This window comes from Pogonomyrmex barbatus, unplaced genomic scaffold (genome assembly GCF_055798465.1).
Source record: "Pogonomyrmex barbatus isolate J1 unplaced genomic scaffold, ASM5579846v1 scaffold2, whole genome shotgun sequence".
NCBI classification, from domain to species: domain Eukaryota; kingdom Metazoa; phylum Arthropoda; class Insecta; order Hymenoptera; family Formicidae; genus Pogonomyrmex; species Pogonomyrmex barbatus.
In genome coordinates this window covers 5645911-5662170 of record NW_028297116.1, presented here as the reverse complement: position 1 = coordinate 5662170, position 16260 = coordinate 5645911, and the positions used below count along the sequence as shown (strand labels likewise).

Sequence of the window (16260 nt, the reverse complement as noted above, 5' to 3'; positions counted from 1 at the left end):
AGCATAAAAAATTTTGTTAATAAATTATATATTTAATAATTATTAAATTAATAATTTGAAATTAATTAAAATTGTTTTGTAGTAAGAAATTTTGTTTTGTTTTGTAGAAAGAAATCCTTGTTATGGAAAAAAAGGAGGTTAACCAATATTAATAATTTACTGATTTATCGATTTATGAAAAGAAAAAGATAATTCTTGGCTGTTACATTTTAAATTCAAATCTATTATTAATAATAACTGACGACATAACTGATAAAAGCAATGATATATTCTTGAATTTACAGAAATAGAAAGATTACTAGGCGTCAAAAATCTTGCCTTGCCAAGTGCAAAATGCTGATGCTCCAATTAAAATTAATATCTAAAACATTTAATATGTTCTTTTTATCTATTTCATAAATTAAATATTTTATTTCTATGTAATTCTTAAAAATTTGAGGAATACAATCATGACAATAATCGCAGAAATTAGATATGAGGTGCTACATGCATACATAACAGACATGGCCTACGTTCATGTCAATCATTGTATGTTAACTTACGTTCCCGATTTACATACACGAGAAGTGGAGTAGATCGCGCGCGCGCGCGCGCGACCACTTCCGGGAAAGTGTAAATGGATTTTTAAATCGCGACGCGCATCGCGCGCGCCGCGAATCAACATGGTGGCGATCAGCTGTCTTCTGTCACAATGACGCTCGCGACGACAAACGATCAAATTAATTAGCGGCCGATCGGTGCGGTGTGCGCGCGATCTTAATCGTCGGCTCGATCGCGACCGATCGTGGTTCGAGGATTGGCGTCACGCGACACGGCGACGTGGACACGTGTCAGTTCCGTCCGTTTCCGAAAAGCTGACGCGCCGCAAGGCGAGCGAGCGAGCGAGCGAGCGAGCGAGCGAACGAACGAGCGAGCGAGCGACGCGCCTCGCTCCGCTTGAAGTGAGCGGCGGGTGGTACGCACAAAAGCAATATGGTGACCGTCGGGGGATAGCCCGAGACATCGAGTGCGCACACGGGGGATGTTTAATAATATTTATCATCGTCGACAACGTGCGTTGGTGAACGCGAGTGATGAACTTGACATGACCGAGAGCCTCTCGATAGGCTAAAACAATTCGGACACCATGTGCGATGTGTGCGTCGATTTTCACGATCTTCTGCTATCCTGTAAGTCGATACTACACACAGTAGCGTTCCCTTACGTGTGATCCTTAACCTATCCTCGCGAATTCGTTTGCGATCGAGGCCTCCGCGAGCGATCGCCAACGAATTCCTCCGGGGAAATCTCCTCGAGGCGAAGCCCTGCCGTGCAGCGCGAGGGACACGCTCGTGTTCGCGATCTTTTTTCCGCACGAGAGATGAGAGCGAAGTAGCATTTTATAACCTTAATCGTCGGCCTTTTGTTCTACTGCAACGCGGTACATCGGACATCCAGACTTCGCCGCTTTGTTCTACTAGCATTATCACGTTTCTCACTATTTTTCTGAAAATAACCGATTTCCTGTTACGATTATCAATAAATATAGGTTATAACGACTTGATTCCGTTTTCGAATTGCGATGCGAGTTTTCGAATTAGAAGATACTTTCTCTCTTAGAATCGTTGTTTAGGCAACGTTTTCCAGCTAATGCTTGTTCGAAAATTTTGAGTTAGTTATGTTGACATTTGTTTACTGGAGATTTACAATTAGTCTCGATATTTTATTTTATGCAATATTTATTGATGTAAACACACACATTCGTGACTTTTTTTTAATTTATTGTCAATAAATGAGAATTACAACTTGATTTCATTTCCTAATACGATACGAATTTCGAAATTAGGTTTTTTTTATTACTTACATTGTTTAAATAATGTTTTTTAATAACGTTTGTATTGTTAATAATATTGAAAATTGTACTGGAAATTTACAAAAAAAATTTAAAAAGCTTCTCGATATTTCATTTTCTTCAATATTTTATGATGTAAAATACATTCGCGTGACTTTTTTTAAAAATTTACTCTCAAAATAAATATAAATTATAATAATTTGATTCCGTTTTCGAATTATGATTTACATTTTTTTTTTTATTTAGTTACACTGTTCAAACAACATTTTTCAATAGGTTGTATCATTTGAAAATTTTGAGTTAATAAGTTTGAAATTGAATTTTACTGGAAATTTATAAAAAAACCCTCGATATTTTATTTTATGGGGAATATTTGTTGGTGCGAAATACATTCATGTGATTTAAAATTTATTTTATAAATATATCGCAAAATAAAAGATTGCAGAAGAAGTCACAAGTTTTACAAAAATATTATCTTAAATTTATTTAAGTTTCTAGACTCTAAAGTATTATTTTTCTAGATGACGAACGTTCGTCTAAGGAACAGGATGCATTGGCAACATTGTATATAACAGATGTCGATACAACATTGCATTATGTTAATCAATGGGTGCAAAGGTATATTAATTAATCTGATTAATAATTTAGTTATCTTCTTTTATTTTCTTTATCAGTTAATCTTTCCAAAATGCCTGAATTAAAAATTATAATGAAATATTGTTTAACTCTGATCACATTTTTTCTTATGTTCTTGGAGAAATGAGATTAATGACATATGACTATATGTAATATATTATATCATGTAAATTGACATATTTGTTTAAAGTAAATTATTATAAATAAGCTAAGAAACTATAAATTTGTTTGTTTGTAATTAGAATAATCACAGAATTATAATGTCTTGCTAATATCTGTAAAAAATATTTAATAGCTTTTTATAATAAAAAAATTGAATTTTATAGTAATTTTATATACACATTATTATATATACATTGTTATTATATGTTAAATATACATGAATAATTTTATTCTTATTTTTTTTTTTTCTAGACAATGTATGTGCTGTTATCGTGAAATTAAAAATTTTGATCGATTTATAAGGCTAACTCAAAGTGTCGTGCTCTGTACGTTACAACAGTTGCAAGTTATACAGCAAAATGAACAACAGGGAGATGTCGCTAAAGAGACGCCTAAGGATGAAAAGGATGAGGAAGAGAAAAATAATAAACGAAAATCCAGTGACAACTCGGAGCATGGACAAGTGGAAATTAAGACGAAACAGATTTGGTCTCAGCAAGATAGAGAAAGATTGTTTCATCTTCTTTCAAAAATATTTTTACTTAATTTCCCACTCTATATCGCTATGAAGCACGGCGGTGTAATCAATCCCTTAGCTCCCGTCAAGGTAAAATTCTTATACTATTTATTACTGCAGATCCCAGATCAATCGATTACATCAATTTTTTCATAACTTTTTTTTATAATAGGATGAAGGTGGTTATTGTGAGCCACACGATCCTGAGGTACCGGCGCCTTTGATTCGTGCAGTATCTATATTTTGCCATCAAGGAGGCTTTAATTTGATGTCCGCTTGTTTCGATATGGAAAGCACACTGCCCGTTAGCCTTGCGCATTCTATGGTTGCGGTTATTTGTAATCTAAAACTTTGGTTAAACTATGCCAGTGTCATTCAACTATTTATACCATTACGCAGTCGTGTTATGAAGTATATGTGCCGTTTAGGAGACAAGGAATTGCGTACTCCGGCTGTTAGGACTATGGCAGGTATGTTTCTGAATCTAAAAATATGTATATTTTATATTCTATTTGTGAGTATATAAACTGATTTTTTTACATTTAAATATACATGAGGTTTTTGTGCATATTTAGATTTTATGTGGAGCGCAGTGAAAGATCCAATAGACGCTGTATTACCAAGTTTTGATCGTGATGGACTTGACTTGGCATTTAAATATTTTACTAGTACAACTCTGACTATGAGGCTGGCTGGTGTGGCTCAGATAAACGCTCATATTACCGCATCTAATGAGCTATGCAATAGTGAGACTGTCGCGGAGGTCGAACAAGTGGGACACGCTCTTGCTGCTTGGTTGACTGAGAATAACATCATAGCTCATATATTCGGACCAAACTTACACGTAGAGGTTATTAAGCAAAGTCACATTATATTAAGTTTCTTGGCTATGGAAGGTAGAATCACATCTTCAGACATGGATACTATGTGGCAAGCGGCACAGTTGAAGCATTGTGGCCGTCCGGTTTATGACCTATTGGCACCCTTGGTCAAACATCTGGCTCCTACTCCCGTACTTCACTTATATTCTTTACTAGGCAAACTAGAACCTAAGGACCACACAGAGCAAAGCTTGTTTTTAGCATCGGCTTTGATCAAGTTTATTTGGACGTCCGGGCGCTCGGCTTATCCGAGAGGTTTGGTAATGAAAAATAGAGAAATTCTAAGAAGTACTGGAAGTGGGGTTGGTGGAAGTAGTAGCAGTGATCCAAGTGGAATGGATGGTAGCAGCCCAGAAGATGATGAAGAGGAACCTAGTCCAACATTATCCGATGGACCATCACCTAGAAAACAGCCAAGAAGCTACAGTAGCGATGGCGAAGGTATGTATTGTCAAATTCTTCTTTCGATTTCGCCTCTATTGACATGTTGTTTGTGCATGCTTGTTATAGGACATTACAAAGGAAAGACAACTACAACCATCGAATCAAGTCTCAATGATATCGAAGGCCTGAATTCTGATAAATTTGAATGTAACAGAGAATTGACTAAGGATTCTCCGACAAATGCCATTCGAGATGAGATAAAGAGCAAGCAGAGTGGATCTGATGCCGAAGCAGACACAGAGAAATCTAATACAGAGGAAATGTTTGTACATGAGAAGAAGAAACGAAAAATTCTACGCAAGCGAAAAAGACCACAAAAACGTTCTTTAAGTGCTGTTGAGAAAACTTTGGAAGATATTGTGGGTCAAGATGTTAATATAAAATCAAAAGATTTGCTCGAAAATGGGAAAAACAGAACGGAAGATATGTTGAATAGTAGTCTAGATGCTTTAACTTCCTTGGATGAGTCAAAAAGTGTGGACGCATTGGATCGCGTTAAGCAACAAGCGATGGCTTTAGATCCAAATGAACAAGTTTCAACCACGACGGCATTACTGAGACGCAATAAAAACAAATACATGTCTATAGTAGGATATAATGTGGATCGAGCAGCCGATTCGGCAGACAGTTCCCACGATGAGGACGACAGCGATGTAGCAGGTGTGCTCGCTGCTGCAGATGGTCCTGGTGCTGTGATATCCGAACTGGCTGGCTTAGTGCACGCATCGGGTCCTACGTTCTTACCCTCGGGATTGGATGAAATGCTTTCCGACGAAGAAGGCTCGTATAGTAGCAGAATATCGAATAAAAGTGAAAAAAATATGGCCGATTTCGATGGCGAGGAGAGCGGTTGTGAAGAAGAACTGGCTCAATTAGCTGCGCGTCATCTAACTGCTATACAAATGCAAGCTTATCATCCGCATCATTCGCACTCAACTATGACAATTAGAAGATCTGTCTGCCAACAGTCTCAAGTGCGAACCGCCCGACAAGCGGCTACGAGATTGAGTTCACAGTTTAACTTGGACACAGTTTGTAAACCGGGTAACACGTTACTGTGGGATCTTCTTCAGGACGATAAGATAGGTCAATTGGGAGAGGGCCTGGCTTTAGAGGCAGAAAAGGCATTATGCAATCTTCTATGTTTTAACATTGATCGTTTAATTCCAATGAAGTTCATAGAAGGCTGCTTAGAAAATTTGGCAACTAATCGTTCCGTAGTCGTATCTTTAAGACTATTACCAAAATTGCTTGCGAGCTTCCAGCAATTTGGTGCAATGGACGCGCACACGATCACAACCTGGGCCGATCGTGAACGCGGCATGATGAAGCATTTCTTTAACAATCTTAAAACTTACACCAGTATAGGACCAAAAAGTAATTTATATTCTCATCAAACGGAAATACAAGTTAGATTACAGTTTTTGTCATCAATTTTCTCACCATTAGGTTCACCTGACTGTTTTCGTTTGAGTCTAGAACAGGTGGACATATTGTGGCAATGTCTGTCACAAGATCCGGTCTGCGCGGATGAGCTCTTTAGCTGGTTACTCAGCCAAGCAAAATCTACAGAGCAACATGCTTTAGGGATGGATACGCTCAAACACCTTTGCATGCGCAAATTACCGAGTCTACCACCAGAAACTATCAGCATGACTGGCCTTAGTCTATTCCAACAATTGTGCAATCTGGCGCGTCTGGCAGCAGCGCACTTGGATAGACCGCTTAGGGATGTAGATTCAGTAGGAATGGACTTCCTGTGGCGAATAGCTTTAAAAGCGAAAAGCACAGACGTCAGTATGGCAGCTATACAATATCTCAACGGCTATTACATGTCACGACAACTGACACAGGAGGCAGAATTTGTTTCGCAATGCATGACGCATCTTGCAGCAGCCAGTGCCGATCTTGAAACTAACGAGGAAGCTAGTTTACGCTGCATTCAGCGTGCCTTACTCCTCTTAAGAACACATTTGGAAGCTTTTCGGAAACGCTATGCCTATCATTTGCGTCGCTGGGTGCTTGAAGGCAGAGGTGCCGCGAGTCACGTAGCCATGAACACATCTGAGAAAGGCCAGCAATTAAGAATTTTTGTGCAGCCGGCTGGTATACCGGAGAAGATGACTTTTACTCTTTTGAACACCGACTATGTAGCTGATTTACGAGCTGAAGTTGCTAAATGGTGGGATGACACACAAAATGTTCAAGAGAAATCTACGGCTTCTGCGAATGCCAGTCAAAACAGTGGCTCGGTTTTAGGATCGTTGCTTACTGACGGTCCTATCAGAATGATTACCCAAGGTCAGGAATTAACTATCGATTTCGATGAAAAGACTTTACAGGAAATGGGCTTTAAAGACGGGCAATTGGTATTTATTTCGCTCGGTGCCAGCAGAGGTAACGGCGGTCGTTGCAGCAAAAGAGATATGGATTCGCCCTCATTATTACCGCCTCCGCCTAGAGAATCCTTGCCAACTTTGCTGTTACTTCGGCCACAATACTTTGAGCAATTATTTACACTTATGAGGACGCTTAGCGCTATGAAAACGACAGTAAAGGGAGGGCAAGAGATTCCTCATACAAAAGCACAAGTACTTTCGAGAAGAGTTTGGGACACGCTCACTTTGTTACCTACAAGTCCAACTTTGCTACGAGGCTTTCAGAAACTCGGCGAGACTTCTCTCCAAGAATTGCTTGATCCGGCGAGTCCACAGAAGTTGATGTATTCGCTTTATATAGTTGAATCCTTGAGTCGACGAGGCACGACAAGTCAGCCATCACCGAGTAATTCCACTCTATCGACCACAACATCGACGCATGAAGGTGGTGGAGATGCGGATGACAACCACGACGATAAAGAAAAAGATGTGGCTTGGTCCACCCTATTTGTACAATATGGTGGACTCCGACATCTTTTTGACATTTTTATGTCTGGTTGTTTGGAGCAAGGAGATGGTAGTGAGTGGCAACAGGATTGTCTCGCTAGTTTACTAAAACAACTCTGTTATCTCGGAGTTGTGAAAGAAGAGAAGAAACGTAATAAAGCGGACAAACCATTGCTAGTGCCAAGACTTAGTGAAGCGATGTTAAGAATGATGAACGTCGACACAGTAATGCCAAGGATAACAAGTATTTTAAACGATGCTTCATTACCGCTTGATCCGAATCATTATAAAACAGGACTCTTTGGTCGATCTCAAGTGATACACTATGCCATGGCACTGCTAGTTTGTTGGGTACATAGCGATCCGACAGTCAGGCAATATTTGTTCTCGTCATCCGAGCCGTTTGGAAAAACATGGTTGCGTAGATTGATCTTGGAAGATCCTGAGCCAGCAGTAAGACGTGAGGTATGTACAGCTCTGTACAGATTATGCTTGGGCATCACCGGTACGGAGGACGATAACTCGGATCAGATGCCAGGATTGATAGTACCAATGTTAAACACTTTGCTGGAGCATCTCGTCATCGCTGAAGCTATGCAACCTTCTCATCGTAAGCCGGATTTGCCATTACATCTACATACTGTTTTGGATGATGGAAAAGAACCTTATGGACCTGCCTGTAAAGATTATTTTTGGTTGGTGTGTCGTCTAGTAGATTCTCTTCCAGATGAGGCAATCCGAGAGAGCTCGGCAGACGATACCGCTTGCACAACGATCGATCTTGAAGCATTGGCTATTCGGGTGATTGATTCTGTGCTGAACAGAGAGCATCTAGAAACGCGACATAACACGGTAGAAGATGATGCTCTGATCGGATTGATAAATCTCACCTGTAACATAATAACGCACAATCCACCCTGCAAACAGGGTAAAATCGGTCAAAACTTATTAAATCAGGTGTTTGATTTCCTGTTCGCCTTACCTAATCCACGAAGTAAGCACGTACCCAAGTGTAAAAGCCAAGCGTCCAGATCGGCTGCTTTTGATCTTTTAGTCGAATTGGTGAAATCTGCACCCGAAAATTACAAGATATTACATGAAAAGCTGCTCGCCCAGCACCGTCCCGGACCGCACTCCCCGTATCCGTGGGACTACTGGCCTCACGAGGATGGACGTTCAGATTGCGGGTACGTAGGCCTGACAAATCTTGGCGCGACATGTTACATGGCCAGTTGCATGCAGCATCTGTACATGATGCCACAAGCGCGTGTCTCTATACTGGGCGCCGATTGCAGCCGTGCGAATAAGCACCAACTGACCTTACGAGAACTACAGAGAATGTTTGCTTACTTGTTGGAATCGGAAAGAAAAGCGTACAATCCGAGGAGCTTTTGTCGCGTGTACACGATGAACCACGAACCGCTCAATACTGGTGAACAGAAGGATATGGCTGAATTTTTCATTGATCTTGTTTCTAAGCTCGAGGAAATGACATCGGACCTAAAAAATCTGGTGAAAACGCTGTTCTGTGGCGTGATATCCAATAATGTAGTCTCCCTTGATTGCGAGCACGTTAGTAGGACATTGGAGGAGTTCTATACCGTTCGATGTCAAGTGGCAGATATGCGGAATCTCTATGAGAGCTTGGACGAGGTCACGGTGAAAGATACGCTCGAGGGTGACAATATGTATACATGCTCGCAATGCGGCAAGAAAGCGCGAGCCGAAAAGCGAGCCTGCTTCAAAAAGCTACCGCATATATTGTGCTTTAATACAATGCGCTACACCTTCAACATGGGCACCATGCTGAAGGAAAAGGTCAATACGCACTTTAGCTTCCCGCTTAGACTGGATATGTCGGGTTACGTCGAAAAGAAGCTCATGCCGCAGCATTATCAAGACGAGAAGAAGGCGGCATCCGAGAAGAAAAAATCCGAGAACGGTGGACATTCGAGATCATTGCTGGTGGAGGCTGATGCGGAGGAAGAGGAGGAGGATATGGAGCATTATCAATACGATCTGATTGGCGTGACCGTTCACACGGGAACGGCGGACGGTGGTCATTATTACAGTTTTATCCGAGATCGCACGTCTCCCAGCAAAGACAAATGGTTCTTGTTCAACGACGCCGAGGTCAAACCGTTCGATCCGAATCAGATCGCGGCCGAGTGCTTCGGCGGCGAGATGACCAGCAAGACGTACGACTCGGTGACGGACAAGTTTATGGACTTTAGCTTTGAAAAGACTAATTCGGCGTATATGCTGTTCTACGAATGGTGTGCCGATCCCGGCGAGCAAGCGAAGGAGGAAGAGGCGACTGTCTCGAGCCCAACCGCCGACAATATTGACAATAATACTGGACGATCGTCCTCTCTTATGCGTAATAACGTAAATAAATTGCCACCGCTGGAGCTCAACAAGGAACTCGAGGATTGGATATGGCAGGATAATATGCATTTTCTGCAAGATAAAAATATATTCGAACACACGTATTTTGGATTTATGTGGCAGATATGCGGATATATACCGCAGACGTTACTTTCCGTGCAGCCGGATATCACGGAGATGTCCGCGGAGTTGTCCACGTCGTTTTTTATGGAAACATTTATACACGCCAAAGAGAAGCCGACGATGGTACAATGGGTGGAGTTATTGACAAAACAGTTCAACGGCTCGGCTGGCGCGTGTGCGAGATTCCTCGAACGGATGGCTGGCGATTCGTGGTGGCCTATTCAGATTCTAGTCAAATGCCCTAATCAAATGGTTAGACAGATGTTTCAACGGTTATGCATTCACGTGATTCAACGATTGCGCGCTACACAAGCACCTTTGTACCTTCTCTGCGACGAAGAGAACGACGTGAACACTGTTGGCACTCGATCCTGCGTCACGCGTTTCGTTAGGATGTTACTGTCGCTTATGGAACACGCCAAGCAACATCTTAAGCATCTCACCGAATATTTTAGCTTCTTGTACGAGTTCAGCAAAATGGGCGATGACGAAGCTATTTTTCTGATCAGAGTGCAGGCCATTTCGACGATGGTGAACTTTTATCTTGGGCATAAGACACACGAGTTCGTCGACGCGGTCAGTGAAGAGGAAGAGGAGGAGGAGATTGTGACCGTGCCTTCGGAGAAACTTCGACCCGCTTCGCTGGACAAGATGATCACATTGATAGCATACCTGGTTGAACGTAGTAGAGGACAAGATCACAGATTGGCATTGTCACCATCGGACCTGAGCGCTGTAGCAGGTGGCAAAGGCTTCCCCTTTCTGTATCAGCAGACGCGAGATATCATAAATCTCGCTCAGACCAGAAATTTGATTCAATCGTTGTGTCGTTGGAACGACAGGCTGGCGATACACGTTATTACGATGATATTTCAAGCGATAATGAAGCACACCGACGTGTGCCAGCCGTTTTTCAAGCTATTAACATTGTTGACGGAAAACTCAGGATTGAGTGGATTGCCTTGCATGACCCAACTAATCCTCGGCAGAGTCTGGGAAGCGGCGAGAGTCGCTCCGCACGGTGCGCTTGAATGGCTAGCTCTCGCAGTTACCAGAAGCAAACTTGCGCACGCCTGGGTACTACAAGAACTCAATACGTGGCTGCAACATTATCTCCTTGAACACTCCAATCAAAGAGTCCGTTCGGCTGCAGCTTTCCTATTGGTGTCATTAGTACCATCTACGCATTTTAGACAGGGCTACCGTAGCGCTCATCGTCTTGGTCTGGGCTGTAACGCGTCCAGAGAACTTCAATTATCACCCGAAGCTATTCTGATATTGCATCAGATATATACGGCACTCCTGAGACTGCTTCAACCCGCACGACATTACATCGACATACAAACTCACGGTACAATGAAGCTCACTGCCTATTTTGCATTGCTCACATATTGCGTAGTCTCGAAAACTGAGAAATTAATGGTGAGTAAACGAAACAGTGGTACCTAAAAGAGGCTTCGTAGCTTTTTAATAAGTGAGGTCTATATAATTTATTTTTTATGCGTATCTTGCAGTTTGGTCAATATCTTAACGATTTGTGGACACTTTTCCATCCGAAGCTTTCGGAGCCAAGCATTCCGGTGCATCATAATAAGCAAGCGGTACTTTTATTCTGGTATCACGTTTGCTCCGACTGTCCAGAAAACGTGGCTATGATACTTCATAATCCACACATAACTAAAAATATTGCATTTAATTATATACTGTGAGTTACATTTTTATTTGTTCTTCGTACTTTTTGAATTTATTTATAAATACAAAAGCAAAATTTGGCATCAATTCTAAAAATTATATTTTTAAAAATTTAAATAAAAGTATTAAAATTGTATTAAAATTAATGTCAAAGAATTTTAAAAATTACGTTATTTATATGAGAATAATATAATACAATAGCATATAAGATATCTAATCTGTGTATATTCATAAAGATTATAAAAAAATCAGAAGAATTAATATTATTCAACATAAAAATTTTTACTGTTTCTAATTTGTCTTATTCATTGTAGCGCTGATCATGAGGATCAAGATGTCGTGCTGTTTAACAGAGTTATGTTACCTGCGTATTACGGTCTCCTAAGACTTTGTTGTCAGCAATCACGAACTTTCACAAGACAATTGGCTGCGCATCAAAATATTCAATGGGCTTTTAAAAACATTACTCCACATCCTACTCAGTATTCAACCGTAAGTTTTCTTCATAAATTTAAATCTTATATTAGAAATAGGTATTATTGATGTAAATTTCCATTTGATTTCTTATTATTACATTTGCAATTGATATTTTTCACTTTTAAAATTAGATATCGTATCCAATAAACTTAAATTTAATTAAATTTTGCTATTTATCATTAAAATTTGTTATGTATATGTTGAATAGAAAGTTTAAAATTTATTATAAAATATCATGTTTTATATTGTTATTTGTTATTTGAATGAAGCTTTTCATTATAAATTCAAACAGAAATAATATATTTATAAGCGTAGGAAATAATCTTAGATATCCATTTTTATTTTGTTGAGATTTATTTTGATTAATTTATAATGTGATAGCATAGCATGTTACTGGCATCTAGCTATAAATTATAAAAATATATTATCTAGATAGATATGATTCATCAAAAGATGTATTACATCAGTGTATGTGTGAATATGTCAAGATAAAACTTTACTCCGCTTTTAATCTTTTTCTGTAGGCAGTAGACGAATTATTTAAATTGATGCAATTGCTAGTCGCGAGGCATCCTGATCAAACAGAACAAGAAGAGGCAGAGATTGCATCATTTAGAAGGGGCACTCTGTCCTCTTATTTGCAAGGACTTGATGGTCGTTCTTGTTGGGCAACTCTCATTTCTGCTTTTCGGTACGTTAAAATACTGATGATTGTATCTTAATTATAAGAAACATTACAACAAAAAACGTGACATGTTTAAATATTTATATTTTTTTCTAAACATAATATTGACTTGATACATATTTCATAACCGAGATGTAATATCTATATTTTTTGTTTCAGGATTCTCATTGAATCGGACGATGATCGTTTGTATGTTGTTTATAATGGTGGTTTAAGTATGGCCCTTGAAGCATTTCATATGCTACATATCATGTATCACGAAGCAACAGCATGTCATGTTGCCGGTGATTTGGCCGAGTTAATCGCCATTATCGTCGAACTTGTGCGATGCGTTCGTACCGCGAGAGATGGGCCAGACGCTAGAAATATTTTGGCTAACTGCAAAGAATGGCCCGACGTTCTACGCAAACTGGCAACCCTACTAAACACGTACAATCCGCCGGACATGAGAAACCTGGCTATAGACCTTTTAAAAGAACTCGTCATGCTCGTGCCTGCCGAAGCAATACTGATCCTAGCACCGTTGCTATCACACTGCCATGCAGCTCTTCAGGAATCCCATGCCGCTGTCCCACCGGGACCGTACCTTCCTAGAAGATCTACTCCGCCCGGAAAGATGCCGACGAGACCTGCCAGGCCGATGATACAAATGGCAGTACCTCACTCTCAGCTAGAGGCATCGAAAGGAGTAGATCCGGAGTACGATAGCGCCTTGCTTGAATTCTACTTACCTTATCACGAGCTGATAGATGTTATGTGCAGACTAGCGATTAATAATGATTGCATGACGGATGAGTTAGTGAACTTGAGTGCTATGCTTGGATTCGAAGGTGAGTGCGAAGAAGATGCGATTCATGTGTGGATCAATGCAAGGCCTTGTTGAATTTTGATTTATCTTACATTTTCAGGTGTACCTTTGCACTTGGCGTTATTTCCCAGGTTATGGTTGGATGTGCACGCCGCTACGCACATAGACAGAAAACACATCACATCTCTTCTTTGTTCTTCCTACACAGTGGATTATGTGGATGCTGTACTACTGGATGAAAGGTCGTCATTAGGAGTACCGGCGATACATGCCTTCCTCAAAACTTTTTTTCCTAAGTTGGCCACTCATGTATTAACCGAGCAAACGTGCTTACTCATCGACAATCTGGTCAGCTCGTTGACGACGATGGTTGAGGCAGTGGACGTTGATACGTCGGCGCATAGACTGACTGGTGATTTGCGCGCCTTGGCTCTCGTTTATAGCAGTAGCACAAGACTGAAACCACCTTCTAGCCTATTGCCGGCTTTAGAGACTCTATTGTCGCGAACTCGGACTATTACAATGAAGGAGAATCACACGTCGCCGGAATTAGAAACGCCTTCCAAGAGACGTAAGTTGTGCGGTAATAGCGAATCGGCCGATAGAGATTTATGCGCGCCCATCAAGAACATCGACGCGGAAAACAATATCTCCGAAACGGAAATGGATAAGGCGGACACAGTGAACGATACGATGTCTTCCGATTCTGGGGACGATAAGGCCGCCGCTACTGCCAGACACAAGTCGAGCAATGTTCAAGCGGAGGCTATCGCCACTAGCATCAATGATGCCGTGTCGCCGCCGAGTTTGGTTACCACCGCTAATAGTTGTACAAATCAGTTGCGTTGCTCGTTGACCAATGTCTCGTGGCTCGAGATGTTGGAGAAGACCATCGTCGATCTTCAAACGATCGTACAAGTGCAAAGCAAAAATAATTAATCGCGCGGATTCGGTGCGATGCAGGCGGAGTGCTCTCTAGACAGCGTAATTAACAGTACAGAACTAACGACCAGTTCTATGATCTGTAACTGTATGTGATCCTTTGCGTCGATAGAATTAACGGTGTGTCTTCTGCGCTCCTTCGGAATCAGATATAACTTAGTACATATTGTATCGTATATATGTATCTCGAAATCGCGATTTACTTTCCAAATATAGAAGAATAAGATATTTTCGTTACTTGACTTATAAGTTACGTTCAAATATGAAGTTGGAGAGTCGGGTATCACCGTCGTATCTGGACTGAATAATTTTTTCATCGAAATGTTCGTTAGTGCTGTGAGATAGAATTACTTGTCTCCTGGCAGCAACATAATGCGTGCACTTTAACGTGCAATAACATCGTAAATCATCAGTATTCCGAAAACGCAACTGTGTGGGTACTTTTTACACGCACTATTTCTCTAAAAATTTTATTGAAACTGCTAATTATTTCGACGATTTCGCGTTATGCTTATGTATGAAAGGAATCACAGGGTTTTAAGGAATCATTAAAGTAAACAAATAAGGGAGTACATTTGATCGCTGGTTAAAATCATTTTTATTGCTCATTGCTGGAATGCTCACTCTTTTATTCATTGTAATATTGATGAGTTCAACACATAAATTGATAGAAACTATCGGTTTTGAAATAAATACATTGTATATATACTTTGACAATTGCCATATATAAGAAAACTTTTACTTAACAAAATTTTTTTCTAGGGCTCATATTATTTAAGATAATAAATTAAGTTTTGCATATCTCACCAGTATATCTTTTATTTTTTGTCAATGATCTGGCAATTTCGAGAAAGAAAGTCGTTTATTTTATCATTTTTTGAATTATTTTATTTCTGATGCAAGGAGAAATATTTCTGTGTATGCGCGATCGGTTGTACGTAAAAGAAAAGGAAAGAATTTATTATATATGATGATAGATAATTACTTTGAAAATGTAATACTGAGGAAATCTATAATTCAAAGAATATTAAAAATCTAAGTTTTTATTGAATTATATAATGATGCAAGATTATAATGCAGTTTGCTAGCGTATTTATTTATTTTTGACACGAGTTCATCTTGATCGCGCGGTATTATATCAGTCTTATTTCTATATCATTGATAGCGCTGTTTATTTACGCTAAGTTCTTTTTTATATTTAATAATCGTTGCAACTAATTACAATTCTTTTACAGTCTTCTTCGTCCAATTTTTTTTGTCAAAAAATCAAAGACATCTCACATCACAAATGAACAACGAGTCGAGAAATTTCCAGTAAGCGCTAAATATTCAAGCCAACATATCTATTCCTAATTGAAAATACACTGCAGTCATTTTCAGTACATAGTGTTTTTATAATTTGACTTTCCGATTAAAATGGCACTAAGATAATACCTCATCCAATCTTGGTCCTTGATTATGACAGTAGAAGCGAGAAATTGTGTTAATATTATTCAATTTTATAAAGATGTCTTGATTTCCATGATTCATCATCATACATAAATAAAGACAATAATTTATATCAGTCAGCGTTAGATGCAAAACTTTCAACTTGATTTTTGTGTCAAAACTTATTTGTTTCTTCTTTGCTGCTTGTATTAAGCATACATATACGCAAGACCAGTAACAGATAAAAGTAAATCATATATATTTGACATCAAAATTTAATATGATTACAATTTATAATATTTATGATCTTTAAATGATTTTATAAAAAAATAATTGAAAATAAAATGTTTTAATAACGATT

General features: G+C 39.5%; 1 protein-coding gene across 1 annotated transcript; it reads left to right on the top strand.

The window, feature by feature from the left end:
* The first annotated feature begins 578 nt into the window (after positions 1-578).
* On the top strand, positions 579-15853 carry puf (ubiquitinyl hydrolase 1 puf). Its single transcript, XM_011634085.2, has 11 exons — positions 579-1169; positions 2353-2449; positions 2882-3236; positions 3319-3616; positions 3722-4468; positions 4538-11289; positions 11382-11572; positions 11874-12051; positions 12561-12727; positions 12881-13551; positions 13630-15853. The coding sequence occupies exons 1-11, from the start codon at positions 1127-1129 to the stop codon at positions 14466-14468; spliced, it is 10338 nt and encodes a 3445-aa protein (XP_011632387.2). The 5' UTR covers positions 579-1126; the 3' UTR covers positions 14469-15853.
* The last annotated feature ends 407 nt before the right edge of the window (positions 15854-16260 follow it).